The 17,891-nt window shown below is 34.7% G+C and overlaps 1 protein-coding gene across 1 annotated transcript in view; it reads left to right on the top strand.

The window, feature by feature from the left end:
- The first annotated feature begins 1,998 nt into the window (after nucleotides 1–1,998).
- LOC137488617 (uncharacterized protein C14orf132) overlaps nucleotides 1,999–17,891 on the top strand; it is a 74,874-nt gene continuing 58,981 nt past the window's right edge. Inside the window, exon 1 of the mRNA XM_068215619.2 lies at nucleotides 1,999–2,218. Within this exon, the coding sequence (XP_068071720.1) occupies nucleotides 2,192–2,218 (27 nt within the window). The 5' untranslated portion in view covers nucleotides 1,999–2,191. The remainder of the gene's footprint in view (nucleotides 2,219–17,891) is intronic.

The raw sequence follows: 17,891 nt of genomic DNA, 5'->3' as shown, positions 1-17,891 counted from the left end.
GAAGCTCTGAAGGCAGAAGGTGCCAACATTAGTTGTCATTTGCAAGAGTTCATCTCCATAAATTATCACAGCGAACCAAACAGAGTATGACATTGAATTTGATTTTAATGTCAGCTTCCCTGATCCTTAAATCTCAAGAGCTCTGGGCATTTCTCCAAGACACTTTCCTCAAACTTCATACCAGATTAGTAAATTATAACAGGAACAAAAGCTTGCCTCTTGCTGATTATTTGTGACCTCTCTTGCTGGTTTTAACACATTATATTTTTTATGGTAGCCTTAGTTCATTTCATAATGGATTTGGATACATTATATATTTGACACACTCCAACTTTTATTAATTATAAAAGATTGTTCTGCATCTGGCATCTTATTATTCAAGTCTTGTGCCTGCATGAGCACTTTATGTACAGCAAATTGTATATGTTTACCTTTATCTGTAAAATCGTTTAAATATTTGTTTTAAAAAGAAATCAAGACCTAATAATATGGTTTGTGCGGATGAACCAATATTAACTTGCCTGATTACCCTAACCAACCTAGTTAAGCATTTAAATGTCACTGTATAGAAGTGTCAGCTTACTAGGTTAGCTGGTTAGGGTTTCTAGGCAAGTTATTGAATAATGATGGTTTGTTCTGTAGACAGTCGAAAAAATAGCTTAAAGAGGCTAATATATATATACATATTTTTTTACCTTAAAATGGTTAATAAAAATTAAAAACTGCTTTTATTCTGGCCAAAATAAAACAAACAAGAATTTCTCCTGAAGAAAAAAATATTATCAGACATACTGTGAAAATTTCCATGCTCTGTTAAACATAATTTAGGAAGTATTTTTAAAAAAATCAAGGGGGGTGCGGGGCTGATAATTATGACTTCAACTGTATACAGCGATGCTCCGATCAGGATTTTTGCAGCCAATACCGGGTACTGATACGTTTTCATGGTGATTGGCCATTACAGATAACGATTCTGATGCTTCAAGCATTATTATGCATAAAGCACATTTTACTGCTGCATTAAACACATCTCTTTTAACCATTTAGGTGTAAGCATATCATGGGCAGAAGCAGCTGTACAGAACATAACAGATAGCACAGTTTAAAAAAAAGTTGGCATTTCTGTGTGGAGTTTGCATTTTTTCCCTGCATTCCCTTGGGTTTGACTCCAACTCTCTCTCTCTCTCTCTCTCTCTCTCTCTCTATATATATATATATATATATATGTGTGTGTGTGTGTGTGTGTGTGTGTGTGTGTGTGTGTGTGTGTGTGTGTGTTTGTGTGTGTGTGTGTGTGTGTGTGTATTAGAGATGCTCCGATCGGTCGGATGGAAATATTCATATTTACAAGTCTAATGCTGGTATATATCAAGGTGAATTTCATCTTTTGTGCTAAACAAATGAGACACAACAGCACTGAAAAAATACTACAAAATTACTGAATTAAAATTTTTTGGCTCAACTATATTTAAAGTAATTCTTTGCTCTTCAGAAATTTTTGATTAAAAAATCACGTTTGTTCTCTTGAAAATTTTAATTATTTACTTTTTATAAATTAACTTCAATAAAACAGTATGGTATGGCCTAGTTGGTGTAGTGAAACAATGTGTTTTCAAATAAAATACAACACAATTTTAAAGAACAAATGAATGAATGAATGAATGGATGAATGAATGAATGAATGAATGAATAACCCAAAATCAGCTTAAAAAAAGGATAAGAAAAGGATACATTTCTAGAGTTCATTAAAATTCATGGTTGTAGAAAAATAAGCATGATCATTTCAGGACATATAGTACTCATTAAATATTAAGCCGACAAAATTAATATTGTAGCCGACAAAAAGCGTGGTCTAAAAGAGACGGCAGCTCAGTCGACGTCACAAAACAAACGAAAATGATAAGACAGACGCTCTCTCTCTCTCTCTCTCTCTCTCTCTCTCTCTCTCTCTCCCCCTCTTCTTTCCTTTCCTCTTGTGCGTCTCATCTTCGTCTCGCTGTTGATTCTTCTCTAAAATGATCGCAGACGCACATCAGACATTCAGGATCCGGTACCTGGAGGCTGACGCTCTGAAACTCGACGATGTCATTTGGATGTAAATAGGTTACACCCGTGGACAGAGACGACCCAGAAAGATAGCTTTAACTGACCTTCCTGAAGCTTTAGTTATTATTTTGTTAAGCCAATCACCATGGATCTGTCATTTATGGCTGCGCAGGTAAGACAACGTACTTGTCTCTAATGTAAAGTCAACTTGAACTTCGCGTGAAACTAAGTGCTTGTTAAAGTCGGAATGTACAGACTTTAGCTTATCAAATCAGGGGGAAAAAAAAAATATATATATATACAGATGTTTTTATTATACTGTGAAGTAAACTGTAAGACTAGCTTTAAAATATGTTGTTTAAAAATGGCGTTTATAAGCTACGTACACAAAAGGCAAGTTTGTTGATTTTAGATTGTCACATTTAATAAATACACATTATTTAACAGTCTGACCTATTAATAATTAAATGATTGTTTACAGCTTTGTGTGAACTGCTTTGTGCAGAAAGTCATGTTTTTTTTTTTTTTTTTTTTTTTTTTTTTTTTTATTGCTTCAAGCACTGGATGATCTTTATAACATCACCAAATCATCCTGGATAACATGGATCATCAGTTTTTGATTGAGACTTGTTGCGTTCAATAAAAGCCAAATTATTCAGAGATACTGTAGGCTATTAAAGACATACTGACGGACAAACAGATAGATAGGTATATATATATATATATATATATATATATATATATATATATATATATATATATATATATATATATATATATATATATATATATATAGATAGATAGATAGATAGATAGATGGCATTTGTTTGCTTCTTTATCCATTTACTTTATAAGTACTTTAATGCAATTAGATAAGTTCTGAATAGGCTTTGTTGTAATTTACCTAATACAATAAATACAATATGACCCTGAATAACAAAATCAGCCATTATGTGACAGCATTTTTTTTATTATTATTAAGATTTATACATCACCCCAAAAACTAAATATTTAAGTGAGCTTTGTTGCATTTATTAATATTTTGCTATGATAGAAAACATTTGCCTGAGATGCAAGTATTTAGAAATCTGGAATGTGAAATCAAAATAGAACAAAATTAATAATCAAAATAGTGAGAAAATTACCTTTATAGCTGTCTACATGAAGTGCGTAACAATGCACACTACTAATCAAAAATTACATTTTGATATATTTACAGTTGGAAATTTACAAAGCATCATCACAATCAAGTCTAAACATAATGAGCTTAGATTTAAAAGAAAAATCATTAATTTTGACCTGTAGCTACAAAGTTTTTTTTTTTTTTTTTTTTTGTCAAATTATGTTGTCACACATGCAACATAATTCTGCACAATATTTTCATTTCAGAATCAGTATCGCAATGTGGTCATTGACAATAGTCACATGGCAGGTTATGTATCTTTTTTTTTTATTGTATTCATTGATTGTTGTGCATGAAAATACATGCAAATACAGAAATGCACTGCAAATAGCAAAGACCACAATGAAAATGTGTCAGGGGGCCCCAAAAACTTAATAGACTGTTTATTAGATTTTATGGAGATGCACACCCACTGCAGAAGCAGCCCAATCAATATAACATTGTAAATTATCTATATATATATATATATATGTGTATATATATATATATATATATATATATATATATATATATATATATATATATATATATATATATATATATATATATATACAGTTGAAGTCAGAATTATTAGCCCCCCTGAATTATTTGCGCCCCTGTTTATTTTTTTCCCCAATTTCTGTTTAATGGAGGGAAGATTGTTTCAGCACATTTCTGTGCATAATAGTTTTAAAAACTTATTTCTAACAACTGATTTATTTTATCTTTGCCATTATGACAGTAAATAATATTTTACGTGATATTTTTCAAGACACTTCTATACAGCTTAAAGTGACATTTAAAGGCTTAACTGGGCTAGGAATGGGAACTAGGCAGGTTAGGGTAATTAGGCAAGATATTTTATAATGATGGTTTGTTCTGTAGATTGTCAGAAAAAATAGCTTAAAGGGGTTAATAATTTTGTCCCAAAAATGGTTTTAAAAAATTAATAACTGCTTTTTTTCTATCCGAAATAAATCAAATAAGACTTTCTCCAGAAGACAAAATATTATCAGACATACTGTGAAATTTTTTTTTTGCTCCGTTAAACATCATTTGGAAAATATTTAAAAAAAGAAAAAAAAAAAATCTAAAGGTGGGGCTAATAATTCTGACTTTAACTGTATATATATATATATATATATATATATATATATATATATATATATATATATATATATATATAATTTTTTTTTTCTTTTTCAAATAATTCCCTAATGATTGCAGGGGGCGAGGCAGTGGCGCAGAAGGTAGTCAAGAAGGTCGCTGGTTCAAACCTCCACTCAGTTGGCATTTCTGTGTGGAGTTTGCATGTTCTCCCTGCCTTCGCGTGGGTTTCCTCCGGGTGCTCCGGTTTCCCCCACACTCCAAAGACATGCGTGTGTAGTGTAGTGTATGTGTATGTGTATGTGTATGTGTATGTTTGTTTGGATGTTTCCCAGAGATGGGTTGCGGCTGGAAGGGCATCCGCTGCGTAAAAACTTGCTGGGTAAGTTGGCGGTTCATTCCACTGTGGCGGCCCAGGATTATTAAAGGGACTAAGAAAATGAATGAATGAATGAATGAATGAATGTTTACAGGGAAATTTTCAGAGTATGTCTGGTAATATTTTTTGTTGTAGAGAAAGTCTTAATTGTTTTATTTTGTCTAGAATAAAAGCAGTTTTTAATTAAAAAAAAAACATTTTAAGGTAAAAATGTTTAGCCCATTTATGCGCTATATATTTTTTCGATAGTCTACAGAACAAACCATCAATATACAATGCATTGCATAATTACTCTAACCTGCCGAATTTACCTAATCAACTAAAGCAGGTAGCATACCAGAAGCGCCGCTCGGCGACGCACCGCGCAACGCACCGCAGCGCCATGTATTTTAGAATTCTAAATATAGGTTTCTATCAGGGTACACAAGTCGGTGGCTGTCAGCGGCGCCCAGCCATGACTCAGGACACAGTTAATATTTCAGCTGTGCCACAGAGCGCCATCTGATTAGTTTCATGTTAAATATCATGCGAACGTGCGCGTCTGGTGTGTGATACTTTAAACTGTCATGTGCCAGCCATGTCGCGGCGGCGAGCGGTGCTTCTGGTGTGTGCCCTGCTTAAGTTAAGCCTTTAAATGACACTTTAAGCTGTATAGAAGTGTCTTGAAAAATATCTAGTAAACTATTATGTACTGTCATCATGGCAAAGATAAAATGAATCTGTTATTAGAAATTAGTTTTTAAAACTATTATGTTTAGAACTCTCCGCTAATCAGAAATTGGGGGAAAAAATAACAGGGAGATAAAGATTCAGGGGGGCTAATAATTCTGACTTTAACTGTATAATTACTATAACTATAATATACACTTTAAATGCAATGCAAGGCCTCATAATAGTCATAAATATGACCAGTAACTATTGCATTTATTCAACCTTCAGAATGTGCATTTAGCGTGCATGATTCAGTGAGTAATAAAATTAAGAAATGATAGGAACAACTGCAGCTTTTGTAATGAGCTGTAGAGCAATTATTGGTGGAAGGCTAATGGAAGAGAACAGCAGCTCTCAAGCTTTATAGTTAGGTTCATTTCCTCGACTTTCATTTACTTGGCAGGAGAAAAAAAAAATCCAAAGGACAAATTATGAATTGTTTCAACACTGCAGCAGGGAAGGTTATGGAAAAGAAAACTCAAAATGTATTCCTATGGCAACCACTCAGCCAGAGTTTAAATATTGGTCCTTTTTAAGCCAGAACACTGTGATTGCACACATCGCTTGTTTTGGATCCGGTTTTCTTGTAAGCGGATGAGTGAGACAAGATATGCTTGGAGGGACATCAGAAAATTGCACTGACAGAGTCATTTAAAAGGATGTAGAGGCGAACTGAAGAACATTATTGCAACATCAGCCAGAGGTGCAACTAAACAACCCCTTCTATCTTAAAGCCCACTCACACCAAGCACGGTAACTATAAACAAAACAATATATATTTATAGTTCTAAAAAGCTTTCCTAGAGTTGGGTTGTGGCTGGAAGGGCATCCGCTGCGTAAAAACGTGCTGGATAAGCTGGCAGTTCATTCCGCTGTGGCGACCCCGGATTAATAAAGGGACTAAGCCGAAAAAAAATGAATGAATGAATTGAATGAGTTCCATAAAGCATTCTGAATGTAAAACAAAAGCAGATGTCAGATCACAACTATAATGATAAAGATGCACTTAACCACTAGGCTATTGGTGCCAACTTTGGGAACTCTTTTAAGGCTGATTTTCTGTGTGGAGTGATCGGCATGACCCACGGTTCCTGCCTTGCATGCAGTTGTGCATTTATACTTTTGGATTCTGTTTTTGTTGCTCTGCAATAACATTTCCGAAATGCTAGCAGTAGGTTTTTATGTTCCTCTGTGTCAAGTTTCTTTGTGGGTGTTCTGCTTTTTTCTGAGCGCTACTAGTAGCTTAAACTCACCCATTCAGAGACAGGAACTGGCAGATGTGCAACAACTTTAATTATAAGTTAATTACAAAACAAAACATTTCCATCTGGAGCTCTTTCATGCAACTCGACACATATAAACAATTGCTCTATCTGTCTCACGGCTCTCAGCACTGCCCATGCTCGTCACAGCTACCAAGCAGACCAATCACAGAGCTTGCGCTACGAGTCGTTGTGATGTGTAGTTACATTTTTGAAAGGTTCACATCATCTAAAACAGAATCCATTGAATATAAAATTGTTTGCGTAATTTAAAGCCACAGGCGAGATTGCGTCGAAAGTCTGTCTGCTTGATGTTATGCTTTATTTTCAATTATTATTTTAAAATAATGACTATCTAGAAAACAAACAGTTAAACTATGGGAAAGAATGATAAAAATACACAGAAGCCAAGTTGGTCATTTGAAGTATTAAACTAAAAGTACCTAATTTTCCTGAGTTTGCATGTTCTCCCCATGTTCGCGTGGGTTTTCTCTGGGTGCTCTGGTTTCCCCCACAAGTCCAAAGACTTGTATTATAGGTGAATTGGGTAAGTTAAAATTGTCCGTAGTGTGTGTGTGTGAATAAGTGTGTAATGAGTGTGTATGGATGTTTCCCAGAGATGTGTTGCAGCTGGAAGGGCATCCGCTGTGTAAAACACATGCTGGATAAGTTAATGGTTTATTGTTAATGAACGCTTGGTGTGAACAGGTCTTTACAGTAGGGTTGTCAAAAGTATTGAGTTCAGTACAAGTGGAACTGCTAGCTACCGCTCACATTTAAGCGATGCCAAGCACGTTCTTAGAGTGCTTTCACAACTAGACTTTTGTTTAGGACCCTGTCTCGTTTGCCCAGTTAGCGCAGTTCATTTGGCATATGTGAAACCAGCAACCGACTTCGGATCCATGCCAAATCAGTCGGTCCGAGATCGCCTGAATGAGGTGCTCTCGACTTGATTGAAAGGAACTCCGGAGCGGATAGATTGTAGCGAAAAAGCAAAACGATCCGAGCCTAGCTATATCACAATGTATTATGGATATGTAATAGGCATATATGGCTATATGAATAGGGAATTATGAGTAGGGCAGGATGTCATTCCTACCACTACATTGTAACAATTTTAAAACTGCTGTTCCGGAACAAACTAATCAATTCACAGGTGTGAAAGCACCCTTAATCACTGCTAATTCCTTATTGTTTTCACGTGCTCAACAGAAATGACTGTGATTGGCCATGAAGGTCATCAGTTCACCACTCTTCGCCGCTGTTCACCGAACACTGGAGTGTTTCGAAGCTGCCTTCACAGTCAATCAGTCATTTCTGTTGAGCACATGAACACAATGACCAATTTATGGTGTTTAAAGGGCCATGAAACCCCCCGTTTCAGCAGGATGTTTTCACACCTCTAGTTTGGAAAAAGTCTGGAAAGTGGGTGTGTCTAGCTCTGTTTGGGTGGGAGTGTCGGGGAAGGGAAAATGGGCAGGGTTTGAATAAAAATGGAAGTTGCCATTTGTGCACGCGCTGCTGACCGAGGAAAAACAAACACACACGCAGGGGAGAAAGTGTGTTTAATGACGGTGAAATGTTTGATATCGCACGTCATATAAGAGAAAAAAGCCTCTGCATTTCTCTGTAACTCAGATGCACTCAGTAGGTCAGAAAGCCATGTGTGTGTAGACTATCCTATCACAAAATGCGGCGAAAATTCAACACGACGGTCGGCAAAATTTTGCTTACAGTGTTCACGTGTCTACACGCAGAGTGCAGCATTTACAGCAGATCTTTCAATATTGTAGTGATATTAACGTACTGTAAACTAAGTAACTTAGAAATCATTTTGACTAAGGTCTGTCTTTAAACACTGAAAGAGTACTGCCGACCATATTATGAACTATAACTTTGCCATCTGAATAAACAAAGAAAGGGCACTAAGCGCACACACTTACCGAATCTGTAGACAGGACAATCAACACATACTGAAGCTGCATCTTTTTTTAAAGGAGACGAGCAGCAAATCCAGATCTCACCATTGATGAGAAATGCTCTCGAGTAAAAAATGTTCCAAACAAATGCTTTTCAGCCGCGCGTCGCGTATACGGATCCAAACGTGAGTCCAGCAGCGCTCTCATAGAGAGAAAATGAAACAAAACTTCACATTATGAAAGCAACACTGGCGACCCGTATCTTCAAACAATTCCTATTCTTTTCCCACAACTTTTGGCAACACGACGTGTGTTGTCTCTCTGCCGTCTGAACACTGTTTCTGGTACAGTCTAAGAAAGCTGGCATGCATATTAATGAAGTTGCAGCGCATACATAGTGGCGCGTGCTGATTGGTTTGAACCAAGCCTTACTCATGAATGAATGCAACACACTCAGAGACGTAATACGGGACGCTTAGATACAGACGTCCAGTCTACACGCTGGAATACACGCTAAGATATCATGGCCGTGACGCAGCTTCAAAAATTTGTTTCAAACCGGAAGTACGAATTTGCTCAAAACAACGCAAAAAACAATCAATTTTCATTTTTAGTGTAATATATGTGTCCTAATAGTGTTTTTAGCAGTGTGTGACACATATACGACTGTCAACAGCTCATAAAATGTGTTTTGGTGTTTCGTGACCCTTTAAGAACCTGCTCAACAGCGCTAAAATGTTAGCGGGAAATTGACATTTTTTATATTTTAGTACCAATTTCGTACCAACCTTTACAACATGAGCTATTGAAATAACTATCTGTATGCATCATAAACTAGACAGGATTGCATATAGATTTGATCTTAGGCAAGGCAGAGATAAGTTACAGGGCATCCAAGAGTGATCTCTCCATTAGTGTTGTGTCTTCTCTCAGTGTCATTTCTCTTGACAGCCAAGAGGCAGAAGCTTTAATATTAATGGCGGAGACAAACCGAGAGCCATGCTAAGGGTCTAAATTAGCCTGCCAGAACAGTGTCGTTCTCTAAGAATAGACATTACCCTGATAAAGTCATGTCTGATATAGGTAGGATTGGGTTTGACTAATTTCCGATGCCAGGCCAGATTTATTTCAGCACAGGCCCTGTTAGCAACTATAGGAACTAGATTGAGGTCTTGGTTTTTATATCTTATACGACACTGTGGAGAGTTACAGATTTGAGCCAAATCATAATCAGGGACAGTTCAAGGCTTAATGATTTTCCAGTTGAGTTTCATCCCTAATTTGTGCCCTTGATGCAAATGAATCTTCGACTGTATGTGTCTTGACAGGTGATAAAAGATGGCTGTGGTTTCTCACAATGGCCCTGATTGTTGACGAGATCCTGCAACTTGCCTCATTTGTCTCAGATAGTATAGTCTCTCATGCCTTTAATTGAATTGCTACATTTCTGGTCAAATGGTGTGGAACAGTGATCTTACTGTATTTTTTGGGACAAGTTTAATTACATCAGAGATGTTACTGAAAGTTATGCAACTTATAATGTTGTACTAATTTTGCAGCATGGGAAAAGGGTGGGGGGGGGGGGGGGATCCTAGTTAAAATACTGTGATGTGTGCATTCATGAGAAAAAAGTAAGGACTATGAAGTTAAAGAGAATTTAAAAACAGTATTTACTGTTCAAAACCAAGTTACTATTGTAGAGAATAACTCTCTTTGATTTACGTTGTCCATGCGTTAAGTTGTAAATGTAAAAAAAAAGAAAAGTTGATTTTTTCTTTTCCTTTTTACATCAGCTGAATACATATTTTGGGGTATTTAGTTAGTTAGTTAGTTAGTTATTTAGTTAGTTAGTTAGTTAGTTATTCATTTGCGTACATACAAGGCCCAGAATTGCAACAAGCTTAGCAAAAAAAAAAAAAAAAAAAAAAAAAAAAACACCTATATATATATATACATTGGCCGGTATACGATTCTGACGGTATGGTAACCTTGGATAAAAATATCATGGTTTCACAGTATTGTGATTGCTGCTCTAAAATATGTTATTTTTAAATGTCTGGGTAAAAAAGCATAAATAAATAAATAAATAAAAACTTTTTTTTCCCTTTGACACAATATTGTGCCTTAGTTCCCCTTACCAACGCCGATATACTGCCATGTCGCACTGCTACTCGCGTATTGCATTTATACAACAGTTTGATAGCATAATCGTGTGTATAAAAAAGAAACACAAAAATCCTTTTGTATGAGAAACTACTTTAGCAAAAACTGCTGCTACTTCACCAACAACACTTTAGAGCTAGTGTTTGAATGATTCTCTAGCGTAATGTTTTGTGATGATAAAACAAGTAATTTGTGCTCAGATTTTAAGGCTGAACAGCATGAAATGCCATCAATCTAGAGACATTTCCCAGTATTTCTGTTGCAGACGGGATTTCACAATAATTAACTCCAAAAATGCCAGAGTAAAGTAAACACTACCAGTTTCTGTGGTATAAATACAGCATTACAAAATACAAAAGATTGACTCAGAATGTCACTTACCTGATTTATATGATTTATATTCAGCTGTAGTTTGCACTGAAAATGCTGTTTTTCTCCCCTAAAGATGTATTATATGGTCCCTGTCGCCATCTTGTGGTGGATTGTCAACCGTCACCTTCTTTGGTCTGCTCAGAGAAGCTGATGGACTGAATCTGATGCTCCGAAATGATAAAAACAGAAACTATATTTATAAATAAACTGCATAGTTGCAACCTAAATAACTATATCATCGACTAAAATGCCTCAAAAGTACATTATGTTGTTCAACAGATACAATAATTGTCAAACTGTAGTGTCCTCTGCTTGTCAGTGTATGTGGGCACAGTAATACACAAAGTGAAAGGGTGAAGAGGGAGTACAAGTGCTGTTATTTGCAGAATATAGCACGTCTATCAGCCAATAAGATATCTATCTATCTATCTATCTATCTATCTATCTATCTATCTATCTATCTATCTATCTATCTATCTATCTATCTATCTATCTATCTATCTATCTATCTATCTATCTATCTATCTATCTATCTATAGATAGTTAATTTGCCTTTAGCCAGTATTATTATTGTATTATTACAGTATTATTTTGGCTGGCATAAACTAGGTTATGACATGCTTTTTTTAATGTTTAAATAATGGGACACATACTTTCATACAATTTATCACTTCAGTTCCGAGTCTGAAAAATAAACTTTAGTAAATCATCATTAGTGAACCCTGACGGTACTGTTGGAAAAAAAAAAGAGGGTTCGTGCTGGCACAGGCTGTTACTAAATCAGCAGTGTTAAGTTATGCTCTTGCTAGGCATTCACTCATTCAGGCCCTCCAGGATTTTGCGAGTCCAATGGTTGATAAAAAAAAGTTCTTTTTTTGTCTTATTTTCACAGCAAAAAAAAAAAAAAAGAATTAAAGCAAATCATGCCTTAAGTTTTGAGAAAAGCCGACACAGTCATTTTAGGCCACAGATACAAAAAAGAAAAGTCCCTTAAAAAAACCCTGAGGGACTGGTTTTATTTTGAACTAGGACATTGCAGTGTCATGCTTTTAGCATAGTAGCATGCTAATGCCAGATTCACTAAACTCAGCTGTAAGTGCTGATTTATAGTTTATAATAATATTAGTAATAAAAATAATAACATATTATTATTCATTCATTCATTTGCATTCATTTTAGTCCTGGACTTATCAGCGGTTGCCACAGTGGAATGAACCGCCAACTATCCAATATGTTTTACATAGCAGATGCCCTTCCAGCCGTAACCCTGAAGGATACTGGGAAACACCCATACACTTTCACATTTACACACTCATACACTACTGGCAATTTTGTTTATGCAATTCACTTATAGCACATTTCTGTTAGCATTCACTTATAACACCTGTGGGGCAACAGTGTTAACCACTGAGCCACCGTGGCACCCTTAAAATAATAATAATAATAATAATAATAACAACAACAAATGTGATTTATGCGCTTTTCTCAAACTCAAAGTGCTACAAAACAAAAAACAAATCAATTGGATACCAAACTGCAACAAAGTTAAAAATGACAGAAATCCTCATAAACTAAAAGCTATACTTAAAAGGTGATTCTAAGCAGTTTATTAAAACACTCCAGGGAACTGGTGTTCCTGATGGTTAAAGGTAAAGCGTTTTATAAATTAGGCAAAGAAGAAGAGTCACCAAATCACAAATATAACCAAGAGCAAATCCATGAACATCTTTGTATGTTAAAATCAGAGTTTTAAAATGAATATGTGACTAGATGGGTAGCCAGTGTTGCATAAGTACTGGGTAATGTGATAGCCTGGCAATGTGTGTGTCAACACACGTGCAGCTCAGTTTTGACTGTTCTGTAACGACCTGAAAGGACTAGATGGTAGACCTCCAAAAAGTGAATTACTGAAATCTAGGCTAGATGTGATGAAGGCATGAACAAGCCTCCGAGCATTTGACATTGATAGAAAGGGTCTAATGCACACAATGTTGTGTAAATGAAAATCTCTATTTTTGTTAAATGTTAAATGTTTTAAGCTAAGCGATATAATAATAATAATAATAATAATAATAATAATAATAATAATAATAATAATAATAATAATAATAATTATTATTATTATTATTATTATTATTATTATAATTATTATTATTATACACAAAAAAAATAATTTAAAATTTGTAATTTTTGATATTACTATTGCTAAGATTGTCAGGTTATAGCAAAAATGCTAGTTACACCTGTAGTCTACAAATAAGTTGATTTTTATAAAGTTTTTGTGTGTTGATGGATTAAAAAGACTAGACAGTCATATTTTATAACTGTGCACTTAAACTACATTACAACTATATAAAGGCTGAATTTAAACAAACAAATTAAGTTGCACATAACAAACATTTTTTTTGTAACCCCTTACATTAAAAATGAGTAAATCCAGTGTATAATTTTTTTTCAGTGTAATAGACATTCATAAGTATACAAAAGGACAAATAATTCTGGTATAGATTACATATTTACAATTTCGAAATAACAAACCACTATAATACGACATAATTTTTATAATGATAAAAAGTTCTTATCGCACATTAAATGTGTATTCACAATTTTTGTGTCCATGCTCTATTTAATATAACAAATATAGTTTATTTATTTTCTAATGAGCTCTTAACTAAATTGATATAACATTTTAGAGTGTGTCAGGTGTACAAAACAGCATTTGGTCATAAGGGACTAATTCATTTAATTGACAAATGTAATTATTATATCTATTGTGGAACGATTGATTAAACTAGATACAAAAATGATCTTAGACAATGTTTGGCTGCCATAATTTATTTTATTTTGAAATAAAAGCTGTATATTGAGATGTGGTGGAAATGACATTTGTTCAGTTCACGATGGAACATTTTAAATATTAAATATATATTAACAATTTCTCTTCATATCTAAGTTTGATCTCTTACAGATCTTAAAACTAGACAAATTGTTTAAACTTATGAGGCTATGCTATGTTCATTTTGAACAAATTCATTTTACTCAACTTCACATGGCTAAACATGCCCGTAGTATAAGAATTGCCTATCCTTATATATTTATTTATTTATTTATATATATAAACTTATCCATGTGCTAGATAAGTTGGCGGCTCATTCTGCTGTGGTGACCCCGGATTAATAAAGAGACTAGCCGAAAAAAAAAAATGAATATATATATATATATATATACATTCTTTTTTTTTTTTTCGGCTAGTCCCTTTATTAATCCGGGGTCACCACAGCAGAATGAACCACCAACTTATCTAGCACATGCTTAATCCAGTGGATGCCCTTCCAGCTGCAACCCATCTCTGGGAAACATCCATACACACTTATTACACTCATACAGTATGGACAATTTAACTTACCCAATTCACCTGTTACACATGTCTTTGGACTGTGGGGAAAACCAGAGCACCTGGAGGAAACCCACGCAAACGCAGGGAGAACATGCAAACTCCACACAGAATTGCCAACTGATCCAGCCAAGGCTCGAACCAGTGACCTTCTTGCTGTAAGGTGACAGCAATAGCTACTGCGCCACTGTGTCATAATAGTATTCTGAATTGGTAGGATGGCAATTATTTTGATAAGGTACTGTTTATTCCAAAGTGACAAACTTGAAATAATTTCAGAATATCTCCTTTTTTTGGTGTACAATGTTCGAAAGCTTGATTACAATTTTGAAACTTCATTGCTAGCATATCCATCAAGCCTGTCAGGTGGGTTCTTAATTCTGGTATCACTAACAAAAATTACTGTTTCATTCATATGATCTTATGTTGATGAGTTGTTCGGTCCACACTTTATATATTTTGTAGTACTGTTGAAGATGCCACGACCACAGTTCTTAAATCTTTATGATGGTCATTTGGTTTTTACTAGAGTCACAAATGCTACAACTAAGCATTCCTAGACTCAAACTATGGTCTTAACGCATTCCAATTCTCTTTAATCTATTACATAGTTGTGTTTTAGACTGTGGCAGCAGAGTGTGCTCTTTTATGTTATTTTCTGCACTCAGCATCCTTTGTTTCCAGCTAAAGAAAAGAAAGTAATTTTGCCTGTGCACATTTTCATCAGCCTTTGAAACCCTGCTCATGCGTATTGGCTTCTTTTATTTCCCAAATGGTTCATGGCTACTTTGATTCTTTGTGTAATGTCTTTTTTCTGAGGTTTAGCCTTTTGTAGAATAACTGTAGACCCTTTCACAGTCAGTGAAACCTAATGCATTCTGCATGATTGTGGGCAGTTTTCTCCTGGGACAGCTCCGTAGTAGCAACAGAAATAATAGATGTTATGGCTTTTTCACCTGGCTCTTGACACCTTTTGTTACATTTAGTCATGTCGTTAATCATATTGTGTCTGCACAAGAATTTTAAAAGGGTCTTTGGCATTGATGCATATTTTTTTCTGTCTTTGTGTGTTAGTGCTTGTGCTCAATATATCATCAAGCGTATCACCTATTGTTTAAGTGAATTGGTCAACTTATCTTAGTTGTTTCTTTCAGCTTCTGCACTCGAAAATGACATTTGCTGTTTGTTCAAACTACGTATTTAAAAGGAGCTGAAACAACATAACTTCTTGATTTTTTTTTTGTGACAACTTACTTATTTTATGTTAAATCCACCTAAATTTGTAAAAAAAAAAAAAAAAAAAATGAGTTAGCTTATTTCAGGGGTGTCCAAACCTGGTCCTGGAGGTCAGGTGTTCTACATATTTTAGTTCCAATGTTGCAAACTGACACATTCTTATTATTGTATTGCATTGCATTGTACTGTTTTGTCATGAACACACTTATTTATAGAGCAAGTAGTTTTACCGTTTTTACCGTTTTATTATTCCTAGACATTTCTCCCATAAGCAACCGAATTGGTAGTTCTAAAACATTCGCAACAATGAGCGCACTTTTGCATAAAATAATAAGTTTCAAGCTAGAAACTTCCAGTCAGGTGTGTTGAAGCAAGTTGGAGCTAAACTATGCAGGACACCAGCCCTCCAGGACCGAGTCTGGACATCCCTGGCTTAATTCCTTCATGTTGTCCCAACACAAATCAATTTTGTGGATCCCAGCTATTTTTCACAGTGTGTACAGCTGCTGAAATAAAATTAAAAATTCAATTATAATTGAAATTATAAATCCAAATAGGCAAAATACAAAAAAAATAATAATAATAAAATATAAATAAAGCTTTAATAACAAAATGTTCTTGGATGAAGATGATATTTTTACTTGAAAATTTTACTAAATTGTTTTCATTTCATTTTATTACTACAATATCTAAAGTTGAACTGATTTTAGTGAAAGCAATGGCCCTTTTTGTTGGTGCATTTGCTTGGTAGTCAGATTTAACTTGATTGCTGCTGTTTCCCCAGCCTTTATATTCTTGTGATTTTACATTGAAATGGTACAGTAGTTCTAGTTCACCTAATGTGATGGCTTTTGTGAAGTAATCAGTGTTGATAAGATGCCTAAAATGTAGTGTTATCAACTAAGGTCTAAAATAGTTGGCAATAAGATTAGCTAAGCAGAAAAAAAGTAAAACTATGCTTTAGAGTAGGGGTGCCCAGACTTTTTTGTATGAAAAACCAAAAATCGTTGATAATCGTGGGCCGGACATAAATATACCAAACTATTTTACATTAAAGTCAACATGGATAATTTCCTAATTTATTTCTGAATATTTAAAAATAAATAGAAAACATCACTTTGAATGATATTTACTAATACAGTATATATTTTGTGTAATTATAATTGCAATAAAACATAAACAATCACATGTTTATATGTTGGGTGACAGTATGTACATTTTAAACTAAATCTGATTAATTGACACTGTTTATAGTAAAACATTTATTTCAGTTAGCGTTTTTGTAGCTTAACAATAAAAGTAACATATTAAAAGGTCACATTGAATTAGAAATGATCCCCATTATTCTCCCTTGATGGCGGGCTAAATCTAAGGTTACCATGGACCAACTTTGGCCCACAGGCCATAGAACATCTCTGTTTTAGAGAAAATGTTGAATGCATTTTCATGAAAGTTTGCTTGTAATACTAATACATTTCTTTAGTAGCAGTTTTGGAAGTTAATTCAATGATGCTTAATGGTTATTTCAATACAATAGTACTTTACTATTTTTAATAATAAGTTATTATCCTGTTTTTGTACCACATTTTACAATACTAGGTTCACCTATTTGCATGCTGTTTTAATCAGAAAATGTATTTCCCTGCAGTGCAGAGACATTTACAAGCACATGTGGGTGTTGAACCTAATAAAACGGATTTATTGAATGAGAAATTACTCCAGACAATTGAGTCTGTGTGATCGAGCTATCAAAATGATTCAGCCTGATCTTTTAATCCATTTATTACACACAACCAAAGACCATAGAATACACAAGACTTGTCACTCGTTTAGTTTTAAATGGGGAACAGTGTGATGGACAAAATGGAGAATGAAGCCCCGCCTACTGGTACAGGAGCCAACCATCTGTTTAATAACTGATTCGGGGGCTTGTGGTATTTTAGTGCGTTTGGACTTAACTGCAGCTTTTGATACAATTTCTCCTAGCATACATTTGGAAAGACTTCATAACGGGGTTGTTGTAGATGGGATTGTGTAAAATGGTTTAAATCCTATCTTTCTGGACGTTCACAGTTTATCTATGTGGGGGGTCACAGATTGCGTACTGTTCCTTCATGTCATGGTGCCCCTCAAGGGTCTG

Source organism: Danio rerio, chromosome 20 (assembly GCF_049306965.1).
Source record: "Danio rerio strain Tuebingen ecotype United States chromosome 20, GRCz12tu, whole genome shotgun sequence".
Taxonomy (NCBI): Eukaryota; Metazoa; Chordata; class Actinopteri; order Cypriniformes; family Danionidae; genus Danio; species Danio rerio.
Note: the sequence above shows the minus strand (reverse complement) of the source record. Positions and strands in the feature narration are given on the sequence as shown.